Here is a 25,690-nt window from a genome sequence, read left to right on the forward strand (position 1 = left end):
TCAGTTCTGAGGAAGGGTCACCGGACCTGAAACGTTAACTCTGTTGTAATTGGTACAAGTGTCAGTGAAAGCATTTCAGTGATAGTGATCATAACTCAGTAAGAATGAAGGTAAATCATGGTAAAGGTCAAAGATTGATCAGAAAGACAGGATATGACTAAAATGGACTGAGCAGCTACTTGTAAGAAAATCTATACGCACAACTGAAAGGAAATAGTGAAAGTACAGGGAAACATGTTCCTGTAAAAGGTGAAGAATGTATTCCAGAGGATTCTGGATATTGGAGATGATGTGGGATTGTAGAAGGACAAAAAAGGGAAGCTTGTGTAGTGTCTGAGTGTTCAGGTTAAGAGAAGCCTTAGAGAGACTTATAGAAAAAGTGGAGGGGGTGACTGCAAAAAGGTATAGGGGAAAATCGAAAAGAGGGCACGAGAAAACACTGGCAGGTAAATATAGAAAAATCCCAAAGGCAATTCACAAGTACATTCGGAGCAAGAAGATAACCAGGGAATGAGTGGAATCCAGCAGGGGACGCAAGTGTCTAAACTATGGGCAGAGCCAGAAGACATGGCTAAGGTTTAAAATGAGCACCTAACATCTGTATTCACAACAGGGAAGACATTGGTACAGAAATCAAGGAAGAGGATGTGATATACTTGAACATATCAGAGATCATGGTGGTATAAATGGTTTAAGCAGGCTTAAATTTCATCAGTCCCTAGACCCAAATTAAATGAGCTATGGAGTTGTGGGAGTCAAGGGAGGAGATTGACATTTCATTCTCAAATCCTCACTGAACACGAGAGAGGTGCAAGAGGACTGGAGGACAGCTAATACAACGCCATTATCCAAGAAGGGTGGTGAGGATAACCAACGAAACTACAGGCCAGTCAGTCTAACATCAGTGGTAAGGAAACATCTGGAAAACAAACAAACATTGAGGGACAGAATTAGTCTCCACTCAGACAGGCAAGGATCAATCGAGGATAGTCAGCATGGCTTTGTCAAGGGGACAGATTGGTGTCTGACAAGCTTAACTGGGTTTTTTTAAAAATGGAGGCAACTAGATGTGCTTTTGAGCTTAATGCAGTAGAAATAGTCTACAGGTATATTGGTAAGACATTTGACAATGTCTTGCAAAGGAGTCTGGTCAAGAAAGTAAGAGCTCATTGGATCCAGGGCAATTTGGCAAATCGGATTCAAAACTGGTTCAGTGGCAGAGGATGATGGTCAAAGGGTGTTTTTAATGACTGGAAGCCAGAGTCCAGTGATGTACCATGGAGCTTGAATGCTAGGTCCCTTGCTCTTTTGTTGTATACATTACTGATCTAGACATGAATACGAGAAATTTCATCAGAAAGTTTGCAGTTGATGTGGTAAATGATTAGGAAAGCTGAAACTACAGAGTGATATAGACAGGCGAGATAGATGGGCACAGTGTGGCAAATGAAATTTAAACCTGAAAAGTCTTAAGTGATGCATTTTGAGAGGACTAAAAAGGCAAGGAGTACATCTTGAAATGGAAGAACCCCAGGATCAGAGGGATCTTTGTCCATACATGTCTTTGAAGGACAGATGGATAAGGTGATTAAGAAGGCCTTTATTAAATTGTGCCATTGAAAACAAGAGCAAGGACATAATGATGGAGCTGTATAAAACATTAGTTTGGCCACAGCTGAAGTACTGGTCACTACACTATAGGAAGGATGTGACTGCACTAGAGATGGTGCAGAAGAGATTCTCCAGGATATTACTTGGGTTGGAGTGTTTCAACTATGAAAACAGACTAAAACAGAAGCTGCTGGAAAAGCTCAGCAGCATCTGAGAAGAGAAATCAAAGTTAACATTTGGGTCAAGTGACCCTTCATGTTCTGTGGAAGGGTCACCAGAGTTAACGTTTTGGCTCCGGTGACCCTTCCATAGAACAGGAAGGGTCGCTGGGCCCAAAATGTTAACTCTGACTTCTCTTCACAGATGCTGCCAGACCTGCTGAGCATTTCCAGCAACTTCTGCTTTTGTTTCTGATTTACAGCATCCACAGTTCTCTCAGTTTTTAATAAAAAGAGACTAGATAGGCTGAGGTGTTTCCTTACAGCAAAGGAGGTTGAGGGGACACCTAATTGAAATTATCAAGGGCTTAGAGAGAGTAGGGAGGAAGAAACTTTGCCACCTAGTTCATGATCCCTCCATAAGGTAAGGATCAGGAAGATTAGATGGGATTTAAGGAAGATTTTTTTCACCAAGAGGGTGGTGGGCACCTGGAACCCACTTGAAAGGGTGCTAATGACTTGATTCGTTTATTGTCACATGTATTTTGTAACAAAATACAGTGAAAAAAGTGTTGTGTAGCATCGCCACTTTCTGGTGCCGTCTTAAAACACAAAAATAAATCAAAACATAGAATATAAAAGGCAGAAATATATAAAAGAAAATTTAAAAAGCGTTTCAACTTTACAGTCCTTCTTGTTGAGTGCTCCGCCATGGGCCTGGTACCCCAGCATGAGTCCCCTTCGCCACACTGCCGCTCGCCTCCACTGACACTCGTCACTGAGTCCTTGCTGGACTGTGCCATTGCAGACACCACCAATGCCGCCAGGTACCACACCAGCCCAAACTCAAGTCCGTCGCTGCTACGAGTCCACTTTGGGTCCACCTCACTGATGTAGCCACTGCCGATGCCAGGGGATCTTGTACTGGGCCCAATCTCACCGGCACCGCTTCCAGACGCTACAGGGAACCCAAAGTTGCCTCCGATGCCGCTGCACTTGAGTCCATGCTGGGCTAACTCTCTGCTGCCGATGCTGTTGCTGTGACTGAACTCTTCAATGAGAGGTAAGTAAAATAAGAGAGGGGGGGGGCGAAAAAAAAAACAGGGAAAAAAGAAAAAAAGAAATGGAACAAGAAGAAAAGCAGATGGAGTGAACGAGGCTCAGAAGCCCTATTCCACTGCCATCTTGCCAGATTGATGGGTACCATCACAACATTTTATTAGTATTTAGGTAATTGATAGAAGTGTCCTAGCATGCAAGACTATGGGCCAAGTCCTGGAAAATGGGACAAGAATAGATAGATACTTGATGACCAGCATGGACATGATAGGCTGAAGGGCTGTAAAACTCCATGGCTTTAGGGAGTCCATGTGCCCTGCCGTCTTTAATAGTCAAGAAAGTTAAGAAATGAAATTGGACCTGAAAGCAGCTTCACCGAAGCCTAAGGGAACAAAGGATTACATGGGCAGATGCCCTCCCAAGAGTTCTTGTGAAGTTAAGAGTGAGACAGCTAACCATGTTTGGATTAATGGGTTAATGACAGAGAGCCATAAGATTGCCACCAGAAGTGATTGTTGGTATGGGGAGATGTAAATCCCATTTGTGATAAGGTACAGCAGGTGGTACATGCAGAAGATATGTACTCATCTCAATGCTCTATGCATATATGATAGAGTCTGGAATCAAGATGGATTGGGATCCGGAAATAACCGTGGCCTCTTTAGAGGAATATGAAATGGCAATAGAAGATGTGATGATGAAGGCAAGTGGAGAATATGCTGAGCCAAGAGGCCACACACTGTGGACTATAATTCAGCAGCTGTGGATGGTCAATGATGCCCAGTTGGGAGCTACTAGATTGGATTTGAAATGCTGCACGACAGAGCTGTGCAGTGATCAGTTCTGCCAATACAACCATGGACAGATGTATCGGTGCCAGGTGGCAACAAGGTCAAGTAGATTTTCCACTCATTATCTTCCTCTCCATCTGCCACGAGTGCATTCTGCAGGTCTGTACTGCCAGTGGGATAGGACAAAAGGACGGTGATGGAAGAATCTAGCACATTACATGTATGGTACAATTGAGAGAGTATTGCAACTTCACGTTGTTACCCGATTGTTCTGTTAGACAGTCCGACCAATTTCAGCAGATGTCCTCATGTATTAACATCAGTTAGGCAGGGTGTGCCTTTGATGTTTCCAGTGCCCAGGTCAATACCAGATGATCCATCCAGTTTTATTCTTCAACTTTACCAATAGCAGTTTTATATAAAATGAATTAAGGGTCTTTAGTCATATGTAGACTGGGTAAGGACGACTGATTATTAAAGAGGTTAGGCCTTTGTTATTTCAGATTTTGCTAATTGAATTTAAGTCCCCCACTGTCACCGTGGAATTTGAACTGTTGTCTTTTGACCTTTATTTCAGTAATATTACCATTATGATCATATCTTTGTCACTTGTTCAGAAGTACAACAAAAAATATATAAAATGGAAGCCAAGAGGATAAAAAAAGATAGCAGTTGAAAACAAAGCTAAATATCAGCTCTGCAGGCAGAGCAAGAGCTCTTAGATGCACTGTGGGATAGGTTCACCTGTTCAATACCCTTCAGAATAAGTTTCCAAATTTAATGCCATAGATATCAGGTGGATGAGAGAGGCTGAAATGTACCTGGGGAAAAGAGAAAATATAAAACAAAGATCTCAAAAGACAAGTTACTCCATAATCTAACTCACAAACACTTCAAAGATATTTAGAGAGGCCTTTGGGCAGATTACCTCCTCAACTAAGCTCTTGGATGTTCTTGATCTGGAACACAAATATTAGTTTGAAAGCAGCACTCAAGTGTTGCACCAAAAACTAACAGAAGGATAATCACAGCAGTGGGACACCATTGCAAACAAGTGAAATATCTTAAAATTGTATAGAAGCACAAGTTTACCCAGGAGGAATAGAATGCTCTCCTGACAGTAAATACAGAATGACTCACATAATGCATGATTGTGTCACGGTACAAAGTCTCTCAGCAAACGAAGAGACAATGGAATGAGAGGAAAAGAAATAATTACAAAGCTAACCACCATATAGAAAGATTACAGCAAACTGATTTCAATTAAGTCCATTTTCTTTATGATGCAAGCACACGATTTACCATAAAAACCCCGACTGGTATGGCTTCCCCATATTTAAATAGCATGGGGACAGAAATCCATTTAATTGTTCTGGTTGTCACATCTAAGAAAATAACACTACCATACTTTACAGCTCCACTCTTTTTCATAATAGTTAGTTTTATTATGAAGTATGTAAGAGCCAAGTAGTAACAGATCAGGTGTGACACTTGCGAAGTGGGGTAAAATTTGAAAAAAAAAGGTTTAACCTGCATCATTTATCCATAAAAAAGGTAACGAGAAAGATATGCAGTTTTACTTTTAAAATGGAGTATGAACAGGTTACCTAAAAAAGATGGAGTCAGGGTTGAGTGGGGGAGCAGTTGTGACCCTTTTCCTGTGGCTTCAAAACAGACCTGACTGACAGTTGGGCACATCTCTGGATAGCCATTAAGATGCAAACAACCTTAGCTAGGTGTTGATTCAGAGATAGTAGGAACTGCTGATGCTGGAGAATCCGAGATAGCAAGGTGTGGAGCTGGATGAACACAGCAGGCCAAGCAGCATCAGAGGAGCAGGAAAGCTGATGTTTTGGGTCTGGACCATTCTTCCTTTTAATTGTTGTTGCGGGGGGCGGGGGGGTGTGAGGGATGAGTTGCGGGAAATGCGGGAGACATGGTCGAGGGCATTCTCGACCACTGAGGAGGGGAAGTTGTGGTCCTTGAAAAACGAGGACGAGGACATCTGGGATGTCCGGGAGTGGAATGCCTCATCTCAGGAGCAGATGCAGCGGACGCGAAGGAATTGGGAATAGGGGATGGCATTCTTGCAGAAAGGTGGGCGAGAGGAGGTGTATTCTAGGTAGCTGTGGGAGTCAGTAGGCTTGAAATAGATGTCAGTTTCCAGGTGGTTGCCAGAGATGGAAACAGAGGTCCAGAAAGGAGATAGAAGTATTGGAGATGGTCCAGGTGAACGCAAGGTTGGGGTGGAAGGTGTTAGTGAAGTGGATGAACTGTTCGAGCTCCTCATGGGAGCACGAGGCGACGCTGATCCAGTCATCGGTGTAACAGAGAAAGAGGTAGGGAATGGGACCAGTGTAGCTGCAGAAGAGGGATTGTTCCACATATCCTACAAAGAGGCAGGCATAGCTTGGGCCCATGCAGGTACCCATGGCTACTCCCTTTGTCTGTAGGAAGTGGGAGGAATTGAAGGGGAAGTTGTTAAGGGTGAGGACAAGTTCAGCTAAGCGGATGGAGGGTATCAGTGGAGGGGGACTGGTCGGGCCTGCAGGACAGAAAGAAGCGGAGGGCCTTTGGGCCATCTGCATGAGGAAGGCAAGTATATGGGGACTAGACGTCCATGGTGAAGATGAGGTTTTGGGGACCAGGGAATCAGAAGTTTTGGAGGTGGAGGAGAGCGTGGGTGGTGTCACGGATGTAGGTGGGGAGTTCCTGGACCGAGGGGAAAAAACGGAGTCAAGATAAGCGAAGATAAGTTCAGTGGGGCAGCAGCAGGCGGAGACAATGGGTCGACCAGGGCAGTCGGGTTTGTAGAATTTTGGAAGGAGATAGAAACAGGCGGTGTGGTGTTGGGCAACGATGAGGTTGGAGGCAGTGGGTGGAAGGTCGCCCGAGGTGATGAGGTTGTGGATGGTCTGGGAGATGGTGTTTTGGTGGTCGGGAGTGGGGTCATGATCAAGGAGGCGGTAGGAGGAGGTGTCAGAGAGCTGGCGCCTGACCTCGGCGATGTAGAGGTCAGTGCGCCATCCTTGTTTGTAGGTTTTATAGTGAGGTTAGGGTTGGAGCGGAGGGCTGCATGTGCTGTGGGGGAAGAGGTTGGAGTGGGTGAGAGGGGTGGAGAAGTTGAGACGATTGATGTCTCGATGGCAGCCGGAGATGAAGAGGTCGAGAGAGGGTCGGAGGCCTTGTGGTGGTGTCCAGGAGGATGGGGTGTGTTGGAAACAGGAGAAGGGGTCAGTAGAGGGAGGGTTAGGCTCGCGATTAAAGTAGTAAGCGCAGAGGGGCGGAAAAACTGTTCAACGTCCAAGCGTGAGCGGTATTCGTTGATGTTAGGGTGGAGGGGGATAAAGGGGAGTCCTTTACGGAGGACTGACCGTTCGTCCTCAGTTGAGGGGGAGGTCTGGGATGGTGAAGACCCGGCAGGGCTGGGGGCTGGTGTTTACTGTGGAGCTGCTGGCTATGGAGGCAGTGGGCACAGCAGCAGCGGCATCGGCGGTGGGCGGAGCGGTGTCAGCGTCAAGTTGTTGATGTTGGCAGTAGCGGCAGGTGTGTCTTCGATGTTGGTGGTGCTGTTGGTCTCAGAAACGGAGGCGGCGCTATCAGCAGCAGTGTCGATGGCGTTTGCTGTACCGGAAGTGGTATATCCGGTGGAATCCGTGGGTGCCCCGATAGTGAGCACATGGCCAATGGCAGCGGGCACATTGTGGGGAAGGTCCTGGGTAGGGTTGGGGATTTGGGGGGGCTGGAAGACGCCTGTGTTGGGTGGCAGGCACCAGTAAGTTTAGTGTACTTACGGTTTTTATAGTTTCCAGTAAGGTAGAGTCAAATTGTGAGTTGAGGTTGTGGATCCTGCGAAGAATGAAAAACATGAGAGGTCCTTTGCAGGCCTGGGAGAGGGAGGCTATGAGCTGGGGTAGGCTTGATTGTAGTGCCAGGAGATGCCGGCGCATTGTTGTGAGTGTGTGTGTGTTTCAGGAGTTGGAGAGAAATGTTTCTGAAGGATCTGAATGTTCTGCATGTAGTGGTCGTTGCGGTTGGGGCCAAATTAGGAAAGGCTGAATGTAGACTGTAGTCCATTGGGGATGATCTGGTTCCGTAGGCAGGTACTAAGAAAGGCAACGTAGCTGTAGTACCTGGTTTGCTTCAGGACGTGGTCGAGCAGTTTCAGGGCCGAAGAGATTACAAGAGGGTTGCAGTGGGAGAGAGATCCACTGAGATTTTTCCAGAGGGAGGAGGGTGACTTCTTCAAAAGGTAGGCATCCTTAGAAGATACTTTGCAGTGGGGTTAAAATTGATTCAGAGATAGTAGGAACTGATGCTGGAGAATCTGAGATAGCAAGGTGTGGAGCTGGATGAACACAGCAGGCCAAGCAGCATCAGAGGAGCAGGAAAGCTGATGTTTTGGGTCCAAACTAGTGTTTGGAGTCAAACCTAGCACAAAAAAAATGTTCGTGGTTGTTGGAGGTAGGTCATCTTTAGTTCCACAGTATCTCTAAGAGAGAGTTCCTCAAGGGAGTGTCCTAAGCACAACCATCTACAGCTGCTTCATTAATGATCTTCTCTTCATCAGAAAAGGTCTCGGAGTGGAGGTATCTACTGATGATTGCATAATGTTCAACACCATTTGTACCTCCTCAGAAAGAAGTCCAAGTCTAAATTCAGCAAAACTCAAACAATATCTAGATTCAGAATGACAAGTGACATGTAACATTGGCACCAAACAAATGCCAGCCAATGACCCTCCCCAAAAAAAGAAAATCTGACCATTGCTCCTTGACATTCCATAACAACTATCAGCAATTACCCCACTACCAACATACTGGGAGATACCATTGACCAGAAACTGAAATGAACAAGCCAAATAAATATCATGGCTACAACAGCAGGTCAGAGGCTAGGAATCTCAAAGCCTGTCCACCATCTATAAAGCACAAGTCAGGAGTGTGGCAGAATACTTACCATTTTCCTGGATGAATGCAATGGCAACACCACTCAGGAAGCTTGATACCACCCAGGACAAAGCAGCCTGCTTGATTTGCATCAAATCTGCAGATATATGTTCTATATTCACTTGCTCCACCACAATGAAGTAGTGGTACTATCTACAAGATGCCCTGCAGAAATTCACTAAGGCTCTATAGACAGCACTTTCCAAACCACAACTTCCACCTAGAAGAACATGAGCAGCAGATACCTGGGAATACCACAACCAGAAAGATCCCCTCTGAGCCACACGCCAGCCCGACTTGAAAATGTGTCACTGTTCCTTCAGTGTTGCTGGGTCAAAATCCTAGAATTTTCTCCAACAGTGTGGGTGCATCCACACCAAACAGACTACAGCAGTTCAAGTCAGTAGTTCACCGTGACCTTCGAGGGCAATAAATGCTGACCCAGCCAGTGAAACCTACACACAATGAACAAATGAAGAAAACATTATGGAGGTGGTCTGGTACATTGTTTATAAGATATAATTCACCGGGTATAACTATGTCAGGCTATTACTTGTCTAGTCCATGGAATAGCTCTTCCAATTTTGTCACAACTCTTCAAATGTTGGCAAGAATGAGTTTGCAAGTCAAGAGGTCATAGCTTGCCATTCTCATTTCATATGCCAGATCATCGGTCCAGTTTCATTCCTTTACGAATTTTCTGTTTGATACAATTGACTAACTTACTGGACCATTACAGAGGGCATGTAAGAGCCAATCACATTTTGGGGGTCTAGATCATGTGTAGCACAGACAAGGTAAACAAACAGATTTCCTTCCCTCAAGGGTATTAGTGAACCAGATGGTCACCATTATGGGAGTCTTTTTGATTCCAGATTTCTTTACTAATTTAAATTCTAGCAGCAGATGAGATTTATGTTCACAGAGCATTGGCCTGGGTATTTAGATTACTAGCCCAGCAACACTACCATCATGTCAAAAATCCCACAAGTGTTTCCTCTTCAGGGAAAGTCTAAACCCAAGGGCTTTAAGTCTTAGATGGTCCCCAACAATGAAAAATTCAGGACAATATTTTTAGCTGGAGCACAGTTACAAATACCACATGGAGTATTTGAGGCAATATAGCACAGACCCTGTGAAGGGAAGAGACAGAAGTACATGAGGGAGTAAGGAATAGGGAATAGGACCCTATGCAGATGGGATTAGATAAAGAAGCATTTGTGGAGCACATGAATGGCCTGCTCTTAGAACAGCATAAAATTTATAGCTAAGGTAATAAGAACTACACAATTATACTCGAGGAATCAACAACTCAATACATGTTACATTGTGTGAATTATATACAAATGGATATAAAATCAATATTGATAAACACAGGAAAAACAGCACAGGAGAACATTCTTATGTACCACTCCAGTTAGATTTCACATTCTGTATTTACATTTATAAGCAAACCACTTTGCAAGACAATTTAATTCAAAGAATCTTAAGATTATGTTCTAGGATTAGATTTTCTTCCATCATCTTGCTGAAATCAGGCACAGTAGAAACAGCAACCAAGAGAAAAATCTGGTGCAGAGGTCAACCATCCAAACCTGCCCTGACCTGACCTATTGTTCAGTCCCCTTGTCTTCAATGTCTTACTACACAAATTATAGCAGAAAAACAAATTTGTAATCACTAAACTAATTTTCCTACCTTCTCGTATGGATGTCGACCCATAACACTAAAAAGAAAGAGATGATTGTTCTTTGAGTGACGATGAAAGTCTGCTAGACCCCTTTAAAAGGAAGGGGACAGTATCAAGCCACATCCATCTCCTTCAGTCCCAAATACTCATTCAGTTCAGTCCAAAACCAAAATGAAAATATTGAACACCAATTTGAAGCTCTCAAGAGCTCAAATTGTGCTTTCTTCTTCAAGTGCTGAAGAGGCAAATCTACATATTCAGGTTTACATTCAGAAGTCCAAAATACATTTTCAGGAAAGCTAATTCAATGTTATAGTTTAAAATTTTTCCAATCATAATTGCAAAGCTGTAAAAATCAAAACAACAGTTATTAAGTATGCAATACCTGTTCTCTTATCCCAAATTAACTCCAATTTGATCTTTTACAATTCAGCATGCCCCACTTTCTTACCTGAGTAAATCTTCTCACTAAGCAAGTCTTTCCTACGCCAGCATTTCCAATCAAGACAATTTTAAATAGGTAGTCATAATCTTCCATACTCATTTACACACCTAGAGGAGAACAAGAAACTTTGGTTACATCTTAAGCAAAGACTGAAGGGTTCTTCAGCTATCTGACTTGAATAAGGAAAATATCACAGTAGTCATTGCAAAAATAAAATCCCTCAAGTTGGCAGATTTTGTCAGCCATATTGCTGGGAAATGAATTGCTAATAATCATAAGTAATAAGAACTGTACTGAAATTATACTGGCTCAAATCTTCCAGAGTCAGAACCTCATTTAAGAGGAAACATTGCCATTTAGTTCAGAGTACTTCTCTGGCTGAACTTCTAAGGCAGAAGCCTTCCCGAACAAAACCTTGTCATCATGTACAGGAGCATGATTAAAAAGGTCTGAAAGTCATTGTGTTGGCTCTTGAGAAAAAAGTAAGCAAACGGTAGGGTTTTTGGGGTAGTGGTGGTGGAGGAAGAGGGGGCTTAAAAAGTCAAATTGAATGGGTTCAGATAAGTGGTAAATTTGGGGGAGATGGGGTGGCTAGTTTTATAGCTAGTTGGGAGTTACAGCCAGTGTCAATAAATGTGGAGCTGGAAAAGCACAGCAGGTTAGACAGCATCCAAGGAGTAGGGAAGTCAACGTTTCGGGCTAAAACACTTCATCAGGGCTGGGGAGGGGAACACCAATAAATAGAGGGAGAAGGGGTTGGGATTAAGATAGATGGATGCAGGTGGGGGTTATTATTCGTCCTCACCACAAATGTTCAGTCCCTGTACACTCATATCCCCCATGAGAGTGGCCTAAAAATCTCCACTTCTTCCTCTCCCATAGGCCCAATCAATCAATCAATCGTCTCTCTCCACCGACACTCATTCGCTTGGCAGAACTGGTCCTCACCCTCAAACTTTTCCTTTGATTCCTTCCACTTCCTACAACCAAAGGGGTGGCCATGGACACCCACATAGGCCCAAGCTATGCCTGCCTCTTTGCAGGATTCGTGGAACAGTCCCTCTTCAACAACGACACCGGCACCATCCCTCACCTCTTCCTCTGCTACATTGATGACTGTACTGGTGCTGCCTCGTGCTCGCACAAGGAGCTCAAACAGTTCATCAACTCTGCCAAAGCCTTCCACCAGGCCCTCAAATTCAACACCTAGACCATTTCTGACAGCTCCCTCCCCTTAGTGGACCTCTTCATCTCCATCTCCGGTAACAGACTCACCACTGACATCCATTTCAAACCCACTGACTCCCACAATTACCTCAACTGCACTTCCTCTCACCCACCTCCTGCAAAAACACTATCCCATACTGACAATACCTCCGCCGCATCTGCTTCCAGGAGGAGGTGCTCTAATCTAGAACTTCCCAGATATTCTCCAACTTAGGGACCATAGTTTCCCCTCCTCTGCTATCAAGGATACCCTCAACCACATCTCCCCCATTTCCCGCACTTCTGCCCTCAAATCCTCTTCCCCCGCAACAAGGATAGAGTCCCCTTAGTCCTCACATACCACTTCATCAACCTCCGAATACAATGCATCATCCTCTGACATTTCCACCACCAAAAAGATATTTCCCTCCCCACCCCTGTTCACTTTCCGCAAGAACCAGTCACTGACTCCCTCATCAGCTCCACTACACCTGGTACCTTTCTCTGCAACTGCGGGAGATGCTACACTGTCCCTACACCTCTCCTCTCACTTCTGTCCAAGGCCCCAACAATCCTTCCAAACCCAGCAGAGATTCACCTGCAATTCATCTAACCTCATCTACTGTATCCACTGCCTCCGACGTGGTCTCCTCTATAAAATGGGGAGACTAGTTCAAAGCACTTGCACTGTGTATGCACCAACCAACCCGACCTTCTGGTCGCTATTCACTAACTTCCCTCCCACTCCCCTGGTGACATGTCCATCCTTGACAGTGGAGGAGGCCAGTGAGGCCAAACGTAAACTGGAGGAACAATACCTGATATTTCGCCTTGGGAGCTTACAGCCCAATGGCATGAACATGGACGTCACCAGCTTCAAAATCTCTCCACCCCCAACCTGTCTACTCCACCCTTCCCACTGACCAACCACAATAAGCCCCTACTTGCACCTATCTCCATCACTCCTACCCTCCTCTCTATTTCTGAGCTCCCCTCCCCCTCCCCGGTCCTGACAGTGTTTCGCCCCAAAACATTGGCATCCCTGCTCCTCAGATGCTGTCTGACCTGGTGTGCTTTCCAGTTCTACATTTACTGACTCTAGCTTCCAGCATGTGCAGTCCTTGCTTTTTCTAAGTTACAACCTGTATTGGTTTCACTCCCTTTAATTTTTCCTAGAAAACTATCAAGATAATTAGGCAAAATACTATAGATGCTGGAAATCTGTTAAAAAACAAAAAAAACACTCTCTCACTCTCTCTTCCCCCCTCACCCCCAACAGATACTGCCAGACCAAGTGAGTTGGTCCAGCTTTTCAAAGGTATTTAAGTTGGAATCCTCCACAGTACAATTTTAACCCAGAAATGGGGATGTCAGAAGATTACAAACAATTGTCTATTGGAAGCTTCAACTTCCGGGACAATTCTTGCAGTGTCTGATACATCAGGATCTCTGCATGATTCTGACACGGATTCTCTAGCCTATGCTTCAGCAAACAACCGTATTGGAAGATCTGGGCTATTAGAATGATTTTTGTTGATTTTAAGAATCACTTGTGCACTGCATTAGTTTGTAGTTTTATCATACCAACTGCCAAAATTCTCAAGGAGTCCAATTAAATTTTTTATCTATTCATTAGTTATTTCTAAACTTGGCCAGAGTTTTATTTTTATAATAAAACTGGAGAGTAAATATTTCGATACCACTTGTAGTTTGACCGTGGCATGTAGATTTTTTTTTAAAAAAGTGTCCAGGCAAGTGTAAAGCTTGGGTTTTACCCAAGTTAAAAAAAAAAGGTACAGTTCACCTATATTTACTTTTAAATTTCAGATAGTGTCAAAGTAAATAAAACAAACAAACAAACAAACAAACAAACAGTCAAAGTCAATGCAACAGCATTTGTAGAGACAGAGTTCTGAAGAACAATCATATTGAACTCCAACATTAACAGTTTCTCTTTCCACGGATACTGCCAGACTTGCTGAGTTTCTCCAGCTCAGTTTTTGTTTCTGAAACCCTGGAGGCTGGGTCAGGATCTGCATACTGTATTATACAACTCAAATAATTTTATCCAACAACACTTTCAACAGTACACAGAAATATTTGTTTATTCACGGACTTAGTGTGGAGAGGCTGCAGTTGGCCCTGTACGATGTCTTAAGCAGCTCTCGGTGTGAGAGCCTACTTTCAGACTGCATTATTTGAGTGTAGACATCAGAACATGGGCTAGCTCGCTAAAAGGCAGCCACAGAGGTGGCGGTGACAGAATGCACATGGTCCCCCATGAGAAAACTACATGGCTGCACTTGGAGCTACTGTCACTCCTCCTGGATATTGTCTCCGCAGCCCCACTGGACTGCTGGAACGGATTGTACAATTGTTGAGGGCGAGAGAGAGTGAGCAAGAGAGCGAGAGAAAACCTGCATGGCAACCAAACCACAAATCTCAATTATCCCAGTCTAAGTTTCCACCACAGTACTCAAAAAAAAAATGATAGCTTCTACCTGTGCTGCAAGGGATGCTGAGGTATACAGTTTCAAATATCGTAACAAATCTGGGCCTCAAAAGGAGGCAGGTAAAGATTTGGATAAGAGCTAAAATTTGAAGTTGGGCTCAGTGAATAAATAACGTATCTTAAAATGATCACAAAGTACCAAAATTGTCAAACCAATACAAAATTGCCAGATACATAAATTTAAGAATTAATAATGAAAAGCAATTTTGAGATTGGTCTTTTCAGCAATCCTTTTGCTTGCATTTCCAAAATGTTTTAAAGGTAACAGCATGTAAATAAGCAGGTAAAATAGAAAAAAAAATGATTCCATGCAAGCACAGATTCTTCTTCCAAAAAGACTTGGATTTTGACTGCAGGTTAAATGCATTTGACGCCGTTTCAAATTAGTGAGCATATCATGCAGCTTGGGGGCAGTTAGGAAATACTACTAAACTGTCAGTAGGCACTCAATTACTTCATTTGTTTACACTAAACAGGTAACAGTCTAGTTATGGAGAGACAATCAAGCAGTTTGTTTCTAAATAGAATGATCTATTCGTCATAGATTGTATGGCACAAATTAGAGCTATAAATCTACTTGATCTTTGTTTTCTTTTTCCTCTTCCTCAGTTAATACCACATTTCCATCCTTGACAAATCAATGTGCCTTTCAGAAACCAATTGCCATCCCTTTCCAAAATCTGTACATCTTCATTGAATGCTTCAACAGTGACCTTTTGGTTCTTTTGAATATTCAGGTTCCTTCAATTCTCAATCATGTTATTTAGATTTCCTTATACCATCACTACATCAGCACCCATCTCTTCTTTCAAGATGTAGGTCAATTGTATAAATTGCCTGGCCACATACAAGGTCAAGTCATTCACAAACCTAAAAATTGCACTTTTCATTAGTAACCTGTGTCAAGTTGGGGATATTAGACTATATTCAGGGCCCCTTGTGTAAAAAGCCTAGTAACTCCAGTTTTTTATGTTAAATACAGGAGTTATCAAAACTGCCTCAATTTAACAATGCTATGTTTCTGCATAATGGTAAAATTTATATCAAAAAATGAATATTTTATTCAAGGAGCTAATGTGAAGTGGCAAAGGTTTAGGGTGGTAACAGACAGGACAGTACAGACAATGACAAGAGGAGGAGAGGAGAACAAGCCACACTTGCGCTAGCACTAGATGCAAATGTGCAACTTGGGTGTTAAATAACTACAGGATGGAGTATCTTGTACAAAATATAAGTATTTAGGAACTTCAAGAATTTTAGGTTTAAGAATATAAAATCCACCAATTTTCCAATCTTAATTATGGATTCCAAATCATAGTATTTATTAAAACTTGCAGCCTCAAATTTCATCTACAATATAACATGGGATGGAATCTTCCCAGACCCTGAACAACATGGCCATTGATGAGAAAGTTGGGAGAATCATGCTAGATCAGCAATGTGGAGCTTTCCGGGGTCCTGAGCAAAAGTACCATTTTCTAATCAAGTGTTGAACGGTAAGTGGAGATTCTCGCTTGTGAGTGACAAGAGTTTTAAATTAGCATGAGTTAACATCCTAATTATTATGTCATCTCACCTTATTGATATGCAGTTACCCATTCTCCCACTCACCACAGAAACTAGATGACAAGAATTGATGATATGAAAGTCACAGCATTAACCTAGTGACCCCAAGCCCATTACTTTTTCCATCAGACTATTATCATTCATCAGCATCTATCCAGCAGGACCTCCAGGCTCCCACCAGCAAAGTAAGATGGCATTTACCAACCGCCCAACACTTGCAGGGCAAATAAAATTAACCATGGAGGGCAGCCACAGACTGCCAGCCCTTGACCAAGTGCATGGCTGGTCTTTAAAGATGATATCCGTGCCAAGAGTCCTGGGAGGCCCTGGCATTGGCAAGCAAAGCCTGTGGCAAGTGACAAAATATGATGAAGGCATTAAGAGGATGTAGCGCATAGGTCGTAACGAGGGTTTGGGATGCCAGCACAAAAAAAAACTTGCTAAGGCTCATGAGAAACCTTCCATGAAACTCAACAAAAGTAAGACTTTATTTTTGGGAAGGTTCAGTCCATGGAAATTGATGTATTTAAAAATTTTGCATTGCATATCCAAAGTCACTAAATGATTGTTTTTCACATGGACAATGCAACACAAAATGTAAAAAGTCATCCAGTTAGGAACAGCCAAACACCACATTTTAACAAATGAAACTATGCCACAAGATTTCACTTGATTTTAAAGCAAAACATTAAGAACGTAACATATAGAACAAATTAATCAAATAAATTATGATTAGAAGTTAACACTATAGCCCACATCCCATGTATTTATTTTTTATGCCCCTGAAGTATTCTCTATTGTTACAATATATTAAACTTATTCCCTGCATAAGTAAATCATATGTATGTCACAGTATTTTGGATACTTTTTGTTTCAAATTCTCAACTCCATTTATTCTCAAAGGTAAACATTCATTTACCATCTCTTGTCAGCAGATCTCTTTTGTTCTAGCTGCTTTTCAATACTTCCAAGCTAATCTGTTGTTTCTCTTCACTGCTCTGCAGTTGGTGAGGACCACTGTCGATTCTTCCGCTAGTTTAAAATTAGACATTCTTCCAGCCACATCCAAACGGAAATAAACCCTCGACCAAATTCAACATGGTAAATGAAGATAGCATTTTGCTCTGCCTGTAGAAGAAGTCTATCTAACCATCATTTACTTTGGCTACTTTATAATGAGCTGCAATTGTTTGGATCTGATGTGATTGCTACTCATTATAAAGTAGCCAAAGTAAATGATGGTTAGATAGCATTTTGCTCTGCCTGCAGAGGAAATCTAACTCCATTTACCATATTACCGTGATGGCTCTGCCTCACTTTTTATAGCCTCAACAAGATTCATTCTGACCAGGTATTGTGGTTTGCCAATCCGGTTTGAGATTTGTGTTTACCAATGGGAAACTGGATTAGTTTCTATGTTTCCATTTTCTGTCTTCCATCAGGTCATGCATTGTTGAAGATTCTCCGATCTTTTAAGTAGAATAGTCTCACAACTTAGAATTACCTGATTTTCTCCAGTTAAAAATTTAAAGTGTACATTATATTCTGTGATTAAAGAAAGATATTCTAAAAACACACAAACAACAAATGGAGATATCAGCAATGAGATATTCTCTTTAGACCTTTCTAAATGTTAAATAGTGTAGAAACATCAGCAGTCCTAAGAGACTTTAGCAGCACATATACAAAAGATCATTAAAATGATACAAACAAAGAACAATCAGAAGGAAGTTGGCCTTTATATCTAGAGAACTAGAAATCATGCCATTCTGATGTCATGCTCACAGGAGAACAAGAAGTATTATAAATTGTTGAAAATGATACTTTCCTTTCAATACAAAAAATACTTTGCTGGTCATTTAAAATGGCAGCTTCCAGAGGCTTTGAGCCAACAGTGAATTGCTGAGAGAAGTGCCTACAAAGTTCACTGTTGTGGAGATTTCTAACCTCCTACTATATGGACATGCTGCAAAACATAAAAGCAAAATACTGCAGATCAGGGACAAAAACAGCACCTCAATTAATTTCCCTACAGCAATGCCAAATGCAACTACTCACATTCTCAGGTGTGCCCATCAGATCTAACTGTTGGGTTGGGAAGGGAAGGTGAATAGTGCATGTCATAGAGTCTGTTTCCATGTTGTACAGCTCTTTGGTCCAACTCATCCATGCTAACCAGAGATCCTAAATTGAACTAGTCGCATTTGTCAGCTTTTGGCCTATATCCCTCTAAACCCTTCCTACTTATATACCCATCCAGATGCCTTTTACATAGTGCAATTATATCAGCCTCCACCACTTTCATGCAGAGGGTGGTGCATGTATGGCATGAGCTGCAATGGGAAAAGTTGCCCCTCAGGTCCCTTTTAAGTCTCTCACCTTAAATCTATGCCATCTAGTTTTGGACTCCCCTACGCTGGAGAAAGGCCTAGGCCATTCAGCCTATCCATGCCCCTCATGACCTTATAAACATCTGAAAGTTCATCCCTCAGCCTCTGATGCTCCAGGGACAATAGCCCCAACCTATCTAGCCTCTCCCTATAGTTCAAACCCTCCAACCCTGGCAACATCCTTGGAAATCTTTTCTGAACCCTTTCAAGTTTCACAACATCCTTCCAATAACAGGGAGACCAGAAACTGAATGCGTTATTCCAAAGTGGCCGAAGCAATGTCCTGTACAGCTGCAACATGACCTCCTAACTCCTTTACACGATCTACTGACCAAAGGCAAGTATGCCAAACACCTTCTTCACTATCCTGTCTACCTACAACTCCAGTTTCAAGGAACTATGAACCAGCACTCCAAGGTCTCTGTTCAGCAAAACACCCCAGGACGTAACCATTAAGTGTATAAAGTCCTGCCTTAATTTGCCTTTCTAAAAAATGGAGCACCTCACGTTTATCCAAGTTAGACTCCACCTACCATTCCTCGGCCCATTGGTCAATCTGATAGAGATCCCACTGTACTGAGGTAACCTTCTTTGCCGTCCACTACACAAATTTTCGTGTCACCTGCAAACTTACTAACCACACCTCCTATGGTCACATCCAGATCATTTATATAAATGACAAAAAGCAGTGGACCCAGTACTGATCCTTGTAGCACACCACTAGTCACAGGCCTCCAGTCTGAAAAGCAACCTTCCACCACCACCCTCTGTCCCCTACTTTGAGCCAGTTCTGTATCTAAATGGCTAGTTCTCCCTGTATTTCATGTGATCGAACTTCGCTAGCCAGACTACCGTGAGGAACCTTGTCAAATGCCTTACTGAAGTCCATGTGGATAATGTCCACTACTCTGCCTTCAATCATCTTTGTTACAGAGTACTTTCATATGGTCCAGTCCTCTGAATATCCAGCAGATATTCTAAACCTTTGTTGCTTTCTTGACTGATGGCATGAAACAAACAGATTCAGATTCCTACACCTGCCCTTAAGGCTAGAGCCTCTAATGTTTTTGATCTATCTCAAATTCACACAAAAAAAAAGCAAAAGTGATCCTCCAGGAACAGCACCAGGAAGGGAGGTAAAATAGCAAGACAAGATTCTTCAAATCCATATTTTACTTGTTTTTATGTGAAGTCATGCAAGGCCACTCTGATTGAAGTGAAAATAAATGACACCCTCACTACATTTAAAACTGACTTCATACTAACAGGGATTTGAGAATCATATCTCAGTATATTCAAGATTAAAATTACTTTTTACACACAGCAGGCAAGGAGAGGTAGGGCCTTCAGTTTGCCTCCAGCCCTGTCCATAACTTTCTACAAGGTTCAGGTGAAACCACATCAGAAGTATTTCTGCAGTTCTTGGCATCAGACCTTGGGAAGAGAGTTTATTGGCCTTGGATGAAATGCAAGTTGGAGATTTTCCAAATGATAACTCTGTGGAGGAAAGGCAAGTTATGTGGAGAAAATAAAATAAACCAGGATTGTATTTCTTGGAATTTAGAAGTTTCAACAAGCAATTTGACTGAGGTTTGCATAATATTAATGGGAACAAAGTTTTTATCTAAATTTATTTCTGGTAGCTGAAGAGTTTAGGACTAAGTGGCATGGCCTAAAAATTATAGTCAAACTTCAAGCATTAGGAAAAACTCTCAAAAACAGTACTGAAGCCTAGAATCATCTTCTAATCAATTGTTGATTAGAAGTCTGAGATTCAAAATGTTTTTGTGGATGGTCAAAGGCTTAAGTGGACTTAAGTCATAGTCAGATATGATCTCATGTATGGCAGACAGGATCTAGGGATGGAGTGAATCGAATTAGCTAAAGATTGGTATCTGTAATACTGGGGACCACTTGCGGAGGCCAAGATGGTTCATCCACTCAGTACTTCTGGCTGAAGATTGCTGTGAAAACTTCAGCCTTATCCTTTGCACTGATTTCCTGGGCTCTTCCATCATGGAGGATGGGGATACCTGTGGAGCCTCCTCCTCCAGTGAGATGTTTCATCATCCACCACCATTCACAACTGCATGCGTCAGGACTACAGAGTTTAAGATGTGATCCGCTGGTTATGGGTTTGCTTAGCTCTGGCTATCCCTTGCTGTTTTCGCAGTTTGGCATGCAAGTAGTCCAGTCTGCTGGTTTAATCAGGTTGACACATCTTCAGTTATGCCTAGTGCTGCTCCTTGCATGCCCTCCTACACTCTATTAAGCCAGGGTTGATGGTAATGGTTGAGTGGGGGACATGCCAGGCCACAAGGTTACAGATTGTGCTGGAGTACAATTCTACTGCTATTGATAGCCCACAGCGTCTCATGGATGCCCAGGCTGGAGTTGCTAGATCTGTTCGAAGTCTGTCCCATTCAGCACGGTGATAGTCCCACACAGCACGATGCATGTTATTCTCAATGTGAAGGCAGGACTTTGGTTACTCTTACTGATACTATCATGGATAGATGCAACTGCAGCTGGCAAATAGTTAAGGATGAGGTCATGTTTTTCTCTCATTGGTTCCATCACCACCCGCCACAGACCCAATCTAGCAGCTGTGTCCTTTAGGAGCTGACCAGCTCGATCAGTAGTACTGCTGCTGAGCCACTGTTAGTGGTGAACATTGAAATCCCCCACACAGAGTACATTTTGTGCCCTCACCAGACTCCGTGCTTCTTCCAAGTGTTGCTCAACATTGAGGAGTACTGATTCATCAGCTGAGGGAGGATGGTATGTGGTAATCAGCAGGAGGTTTCCTTGCCCATGTTTAACCTGAAGCCATGAGACTTCACAGGGTCCAGTGTCAATGTTGAAGACTCCTAGAGCAACTCCCTCCTGACTGTGTACCACTGTGCCGCCACCTCTATGGGCAGGACATATCCAGAGAAGGTGATGGTGGTGTCTGGGACATTGTCTTTAAGGTATGATTCTGAGTGTATGATTATGTCAGGCTGTTGCTTAACTAGTCTGTGAGACAGCTCTCCCAATTATGGCACTAGCCCCAAGATAATAGTGAGGAGGACTTTGCAGGGTCAATAGGACTGTTTCTGCCGTGGTCTTTTCCAGTGCCAAGGTCGATGCCTGATGATCCATCCAGTTTCATTTCTTGGAAACTTTGTAGCGATTGGTACAACTGAGTGGCTTACTAAGCCATTTCAGAGGGCAGTTGAGAGTCAACCACATTACTGTGGGTCTGGAGTCACATGTAGGCTAGACCAGGTGAGGGTGGCAGATTTCCTTCCCTGAAGAACATTAGTGAATCAGATGGGATTTTCCAACAATCAGCAATGATTTCATGGTGATCAGTAGATTCTTAATTCCAGACTGTTTTAAAAAATAATTATTGAATTCAAATTCCATATGTGCTGTGGTGGGATTCAAACCCAGGTCCCCAGAACATTAGCTGGGTTTCTGGATTAATAGTCTGGCGATAATACCACTAGGCCATCACCCATATTATAGAGAGGAATACACAGCGTGTACTTGGGAGAAGCAGATCGCATAAGCTATAGAGAATAGAAAGGAAAACTCTAGCGGTGATGGTGAAACTGCTGGAAACAATTTAAATAGAGATTATTTTGAAGAATTAAATCTAGAACGCTATTTCTAAAACGCGAACTTGTGTTGGCTATAACGTGATTCCATCGAATACTTATCAACATCACAGGCTTTGTCAAAAGGAAAGTTTTTTTTAAAACGCCAACTGCAAGGATTGAAAATGTTCAGACTAAGTCACAATGAGCTCATTTGAAAAAGGTAATTGGATTGTGTCATAAACCTCAAATATAACATCACACAGAGAACAACCGTCTTATTGGGAAACTATGTGAAGTCTTAGTTTGAAGAGTTTATGCTGAACACATTAAATGCAAAATAGTGAACTATAGCTTAAAATAATATGAGTGCTGATAAAACATGCATCCTTGTGGTAGTATTTTTGCCTGAACTGTTACATATTTAAATATGCAAGAACCTTTGAACTTGTTCATGTAAATCATTTATACCAAAGGTTGTCTGTGTCACAACCTGTCCTTTTCCAGCACTGTTTTGAATACAATGTTACTCAGGGTTTTAAGTGCATTTCAATCCTGCAATTAACTTCAATGTCAATGGGCTACATAGGAAAGAAGGGTCAGATTCCTCTGCTTCACATCTCTGAAAATCTGTCCAGAAGTCTGTGCCCATGGAGTGTCAGGTCAGATCAGCAATGGGCTAGGCTGTGATGCAGACATTGTGGCAGGGCAAATATAATCAAATAAAATCTAAGTGTCAAGGCTCACACAAGTGACAGGCATGGTGCCAATAGGAGAACGGTGATGAAGAATTTTGAGAGATTTTTTTTGGTTGTTTGCCCCTAACCCCACTTTTCCCATAGGCCCCATTATTTCTATAGTGCAATTTTCTATAAAGCGGTGTTGCGTGGAACACAACTATCACGTTATAGTAGAACCCCCTGTAGTCTACATTCAGAAATAGTGGCACTGTGACTCAGTAGTTAGCACTGCTGCCTCACAGTGCCTGGGACCTGGGTTTGATTCCAGCCTCTGGGACCTTTCGTTTTGGAGTTAGCACATTTTCCCAGTGTCTGCGTGGGTTTCCTCCCACAGTCCAAACACGTGGAAGTTAGGTGGATTGGCTATGCTAAATTGTCCATAGCATGCAGGGATGTGCAGGCTGGTGGATTAGCCATGGGAAATGCAGGATTACAGGGATGGGGGTGGGGCAATGGGTCTGGGTGGGATGCTCTGAGGGTCAGTTTGGACTCAATGGGCCTAATGGCCTGCTTCCACACTATACGGATTCTATGATAGTGCTTCTCAATTGGAAGCCCGCACATCACTCCATTATTGAAGCATAGACACACAAATCAGATAACTACAAATTGGCCTGTTTCACTTCAAGCGTAGGGAAGTGATGGAAATTTATTAGAGACTGAGCTTTTGGATAAGAATCAATGGCTTCACTCACAACTGAACTTTGGCTGTGGCGAGCCCAGTGTCCACAAGTCTGGTCATCGTGCGTTTTCAACAACCATTTGATAAAATCTGATAGAAAATTAGTAGCTAAATACATGCGTGGGATTGGAGTTAAATTTGAGTCAGTGAATGAGTTGGAGGTAAGAGACCCATTACTGTTGGTCTCACTTTCCAAATGGTGGGATGTAGCAAATAGTGTTTCACAGGTTCCTGCACTGGGGCCTCAGCTTCTTGTGGTTTGTATTAACTTGGATGAAAGAATAGAGAGCTTGTTGCATAACTAAAATTTGCAGATGACACCAAATTAGGAAGCACTACCAAATGTATGGGTGTCACCTGGAAGACAAAAGGTACACGGATGAAGAGTAGCCAACCCTATGTCAGATGTCATTAAATGCAATTGAGAAGGCATCACTTTGGATCTCAAAGATATTCAGAATATTTCCTGTATGGCAGGAGATCAGAAGCTACGAGAAACAGAATTGTAAGTGTCTAGACATATATTGCCAAAAGTGTTGCGCAAGTTACAAAAAAGCTAAAAGCTGACTTTTATTGCAAAAGAGTTAGAATTCAAATGCAAGGAAGAAATGCTTCCATTGCAAAGAGATTTGGTCAAACCACATTCTCACCTGAAAAGAATACATAAGCAACTGAATTCGAGGCATAGGTCAAAAGGATGCTAATTATATCACTGATGGTCTACAAAGGAAGGTTTAAAAAGGACAATCTATACAGTTGAGAGATGAGACAATTGGAAGGTTTGGGGCACTCGGAAGGGAGAAGGGAGAAGAGAGAAGAGGTAGGAGGGAAAAGGTGTGCTGGCTAGACTATACAACATTAAATGATTTGCTTTAACAAAATCCAGTCTACAATTTCAAATGTGAACCAGTAGTCTTGAAACTCTGCCAATTCTCAATATAAACAGCTAAAAAGGCCAAATTTGAAGTGGACTTAAAGCTCTTTGTAAAAAAAAAAAAAGGGGGAAATATAGTTTGCCAGGAAGAATAAGAGGATATACTTTAAAAAACAGAGATAACAAGGTGTAGAGCTGGATGAACACAGCAGGCAGGCTGACGTTTCGGGCCTCGACCCTTCTCGCGAAATGTTAGCCTTCCTGCTCCTCTGATGCTGCTTGGCCTGCTGTGTTCATTCAGCTCTACACCATGTTATCTCAGATTCTCCAGCATCTGCAGTTCCTACTATCTCTGAACTAATTTTAAAAACATGTATGTTTGGCTTGGACAGTTAGAAACATTCTATACATGACTAAATGGCGACATGGTTCTGATTCTCACTTCAATGATCTTACAATGAATAACCTACGTGTTATTGAAGCTGGATGAGGTCAGAGAGCACATGACACCAGGTTATATACCAATGGGTTTATTTGAAAACACAAGCTTTTTGAGCCTCGCTCCTTCTTCAGGCGTTAGTGAGGTTGGTATCAAACACAGAATGATACCACCTCACTAATACTTGAAGGAGGAGCAAGGCTTCAAAAGTTTGTGTTTTCAAATAAACCCATTGGTATATAACCTGGTGTCATGTGCTCTCTGGCTTTGTTCACCCCAGCCCAATACTGGCACCTCCACATTACAGAAGCTAGATTGGGAAAACTATGAAATGTTGAGTGCACCAGCACAAAGTACAACTAATTTTCACTATTAATGCTGCTACCTCATTAACGGTGACTGCTTGGTGTTTCTCTATCCTTTACAAGGCCTTCATCAGTCACAGTCACAATGAAATAAAATCTTTCTTCACCTAGGTGAAGGAGTTGCTCATTATCTTGAGCAGAGTACTACTGAGGAAAACAGATATTCCAAATTACTACAGCAATTACTATTTTCAGAAATCACTAAATTCAGCAGAACGTCATTGAAAAATCTGTGTCCAACTGTGGTTGACAAATTGCAAAATCAGTAGCACAAAGGATCAGATATCCTAACTGAATTTGGTTGTTAAACTTCTTATTTTGGCTTTTAGACTTCATTCCATGGGAATAAACATTTGTCCATGAAAACTTTGAGGTACGGTTCTTGTTAATAGCATAATTCACTGACCGTATCCAAGTCAGAAATTAACAGCGTAATCTAAAAGAGAGACTTTCATGTTGACCAGACACCCCACAATACTTAATAGTCAATGAAGAATTTTTAAAATGCAGTCACTGTTTTATGCGACTAACACAGCCATCCAGTTTCTCACACCAAAGCAATGAATGACCAAACTGTTCCTTTTTGGATGATATTGATTAAAGGATACAATATCTGGATAACTCCTCTT

The 25,690-nt window shown here is 42.4% G+C and overlaps 1 protein-coding gene across 3 annotated transcripts in view; it reads right to left on the reverse strand.

Annotated features, from left to right (window-relative positions):
* Positions 1-25,690, reverse strand: part of rab30 (RAB30, member RAS oncogene family) — a 71,402-nt gene that overhangs the window by 23,381 nt on the left and 22,331 nt on the right. For 2 of the 3 annotated variants that reach the window (XM_048598307.1, XM_020531485.2), the window contains exon 2: positions 10,710-10,810. In XM_048598307.1, coding sequence (XP_048454264.1) covers positions 10,710-10,802 — 93 coding nt within the window. In that variant the 5' untranslated portion in view covers positions 10,803-10,810. Of the gene's footprint in view, positions 1-10,266; positions 10,349-10,709; positions 10,811-25,690 lie in introns of those variants that run through there. The other variant, XM_048598306.1, reaches the window with a different exon arrangement.

This window comes from Rhincodon typus, chromosome 6, assembly GCF_021869965.1.
Source record: "Rhincodon typus isolate 14 chromosome 6, sRhiTyp1.1, whole genome shotgun sequence".
NCBI classification, from domain to species: domain Eukaryota; kingdom Metazoa; phylum Chordata; class Chondrichthyes; order Orectolobiformes; family Rhincodontidae; genus Rhincodon; species Rhincodon typus.